The sequence below is a fragment of the Penaeus monodon genome, chromosome 27 (genome assembly GCF_015228065.2).
Source record: "Penaeus monodon isolate SGIC_2016 chromosome 27, NSTDA_Pmon_1, whole genome shotgun sequence".
Taxonomy (NCBI): Eukaryota; Metazoa; Arthropoda; class Malacostraca; order Decapoda; family Penaeidae; genus Penaeus; species Penaeus monodon.
Genome location: NC_051412.1, coordinates 11538961 through 11539537, shown reverse-complemented (window position 1 = coordinate 11539537; position 577 = coordinate 11538961). Strand labels below are relative to the sequence as shown.

Genomic DNA, 577 nt, shown 5'->3' with positions numbered 1-577 from the left:
CTAGCTACATCGATCTTATAAAGAGAGAAATAAAAAGTATTGTTTCCTTGAATTAAATACACACTAGGATTCATTTAGTGAAAGACCAATGCGACTGTGTCAGTGAGATAATTTACTTGCTTAACCGTGACTCTACTGACCGTGCTCTAAACTGACTTCATGCAAAGAAACACAAAATTTTGTTTACTTTCAATTTTTCAGCGAGTATGAAAATTAACTCAATCCACCCTCTCTTATTCTGTTATATTACGCCCGGAAGAGGTGAAGTGTTTATATATTATCTGTTCTACACACAGTACACTCATTAGCAAATAATTTAAATAACCTTGTTCTACACAATACGAAATTTCATCCACCATATTTAGAATCAAATAAATGAGTTTCGTTCTTTTCGGTAACAATTTCATTCAAATCGCCATAATTTGTTTCTGTATATAACAGGGGAGCAGGCAGGTACTGAGTGTTGGCCCGGTCTTCAATATTTACTCAGTTCGCAGAGAAGACGAAGGCAGTTACGTGTGTACAGCTGATAACGGAGTCTCCAGGCCAGCTTCCTTTACCTTCGACGTCACAGTAG

At 36.9% G+C, this 577-nt stretch overlaps 1 protein-coding gene across 1 annotated transcript in view; it reads left to right on the top strand.

Annotated features, from left to right (window-relative positions):
• Positions 1-577, top strand: part of LOC119590575 (protein amalgam-like) — an 11667-nt gene that overhangs the window by 5457 nt on the left and 5633 nt on the right. Inside the window, exon 6 of the mRNA XM_037939245.1 lies at positions 442-577. Within this exon, the coding sequence (XP_037795173.1) occupies positions 442-577 (136 nt within the window). The remainder of the gene's footprint in view (positions 1-441) is intronic.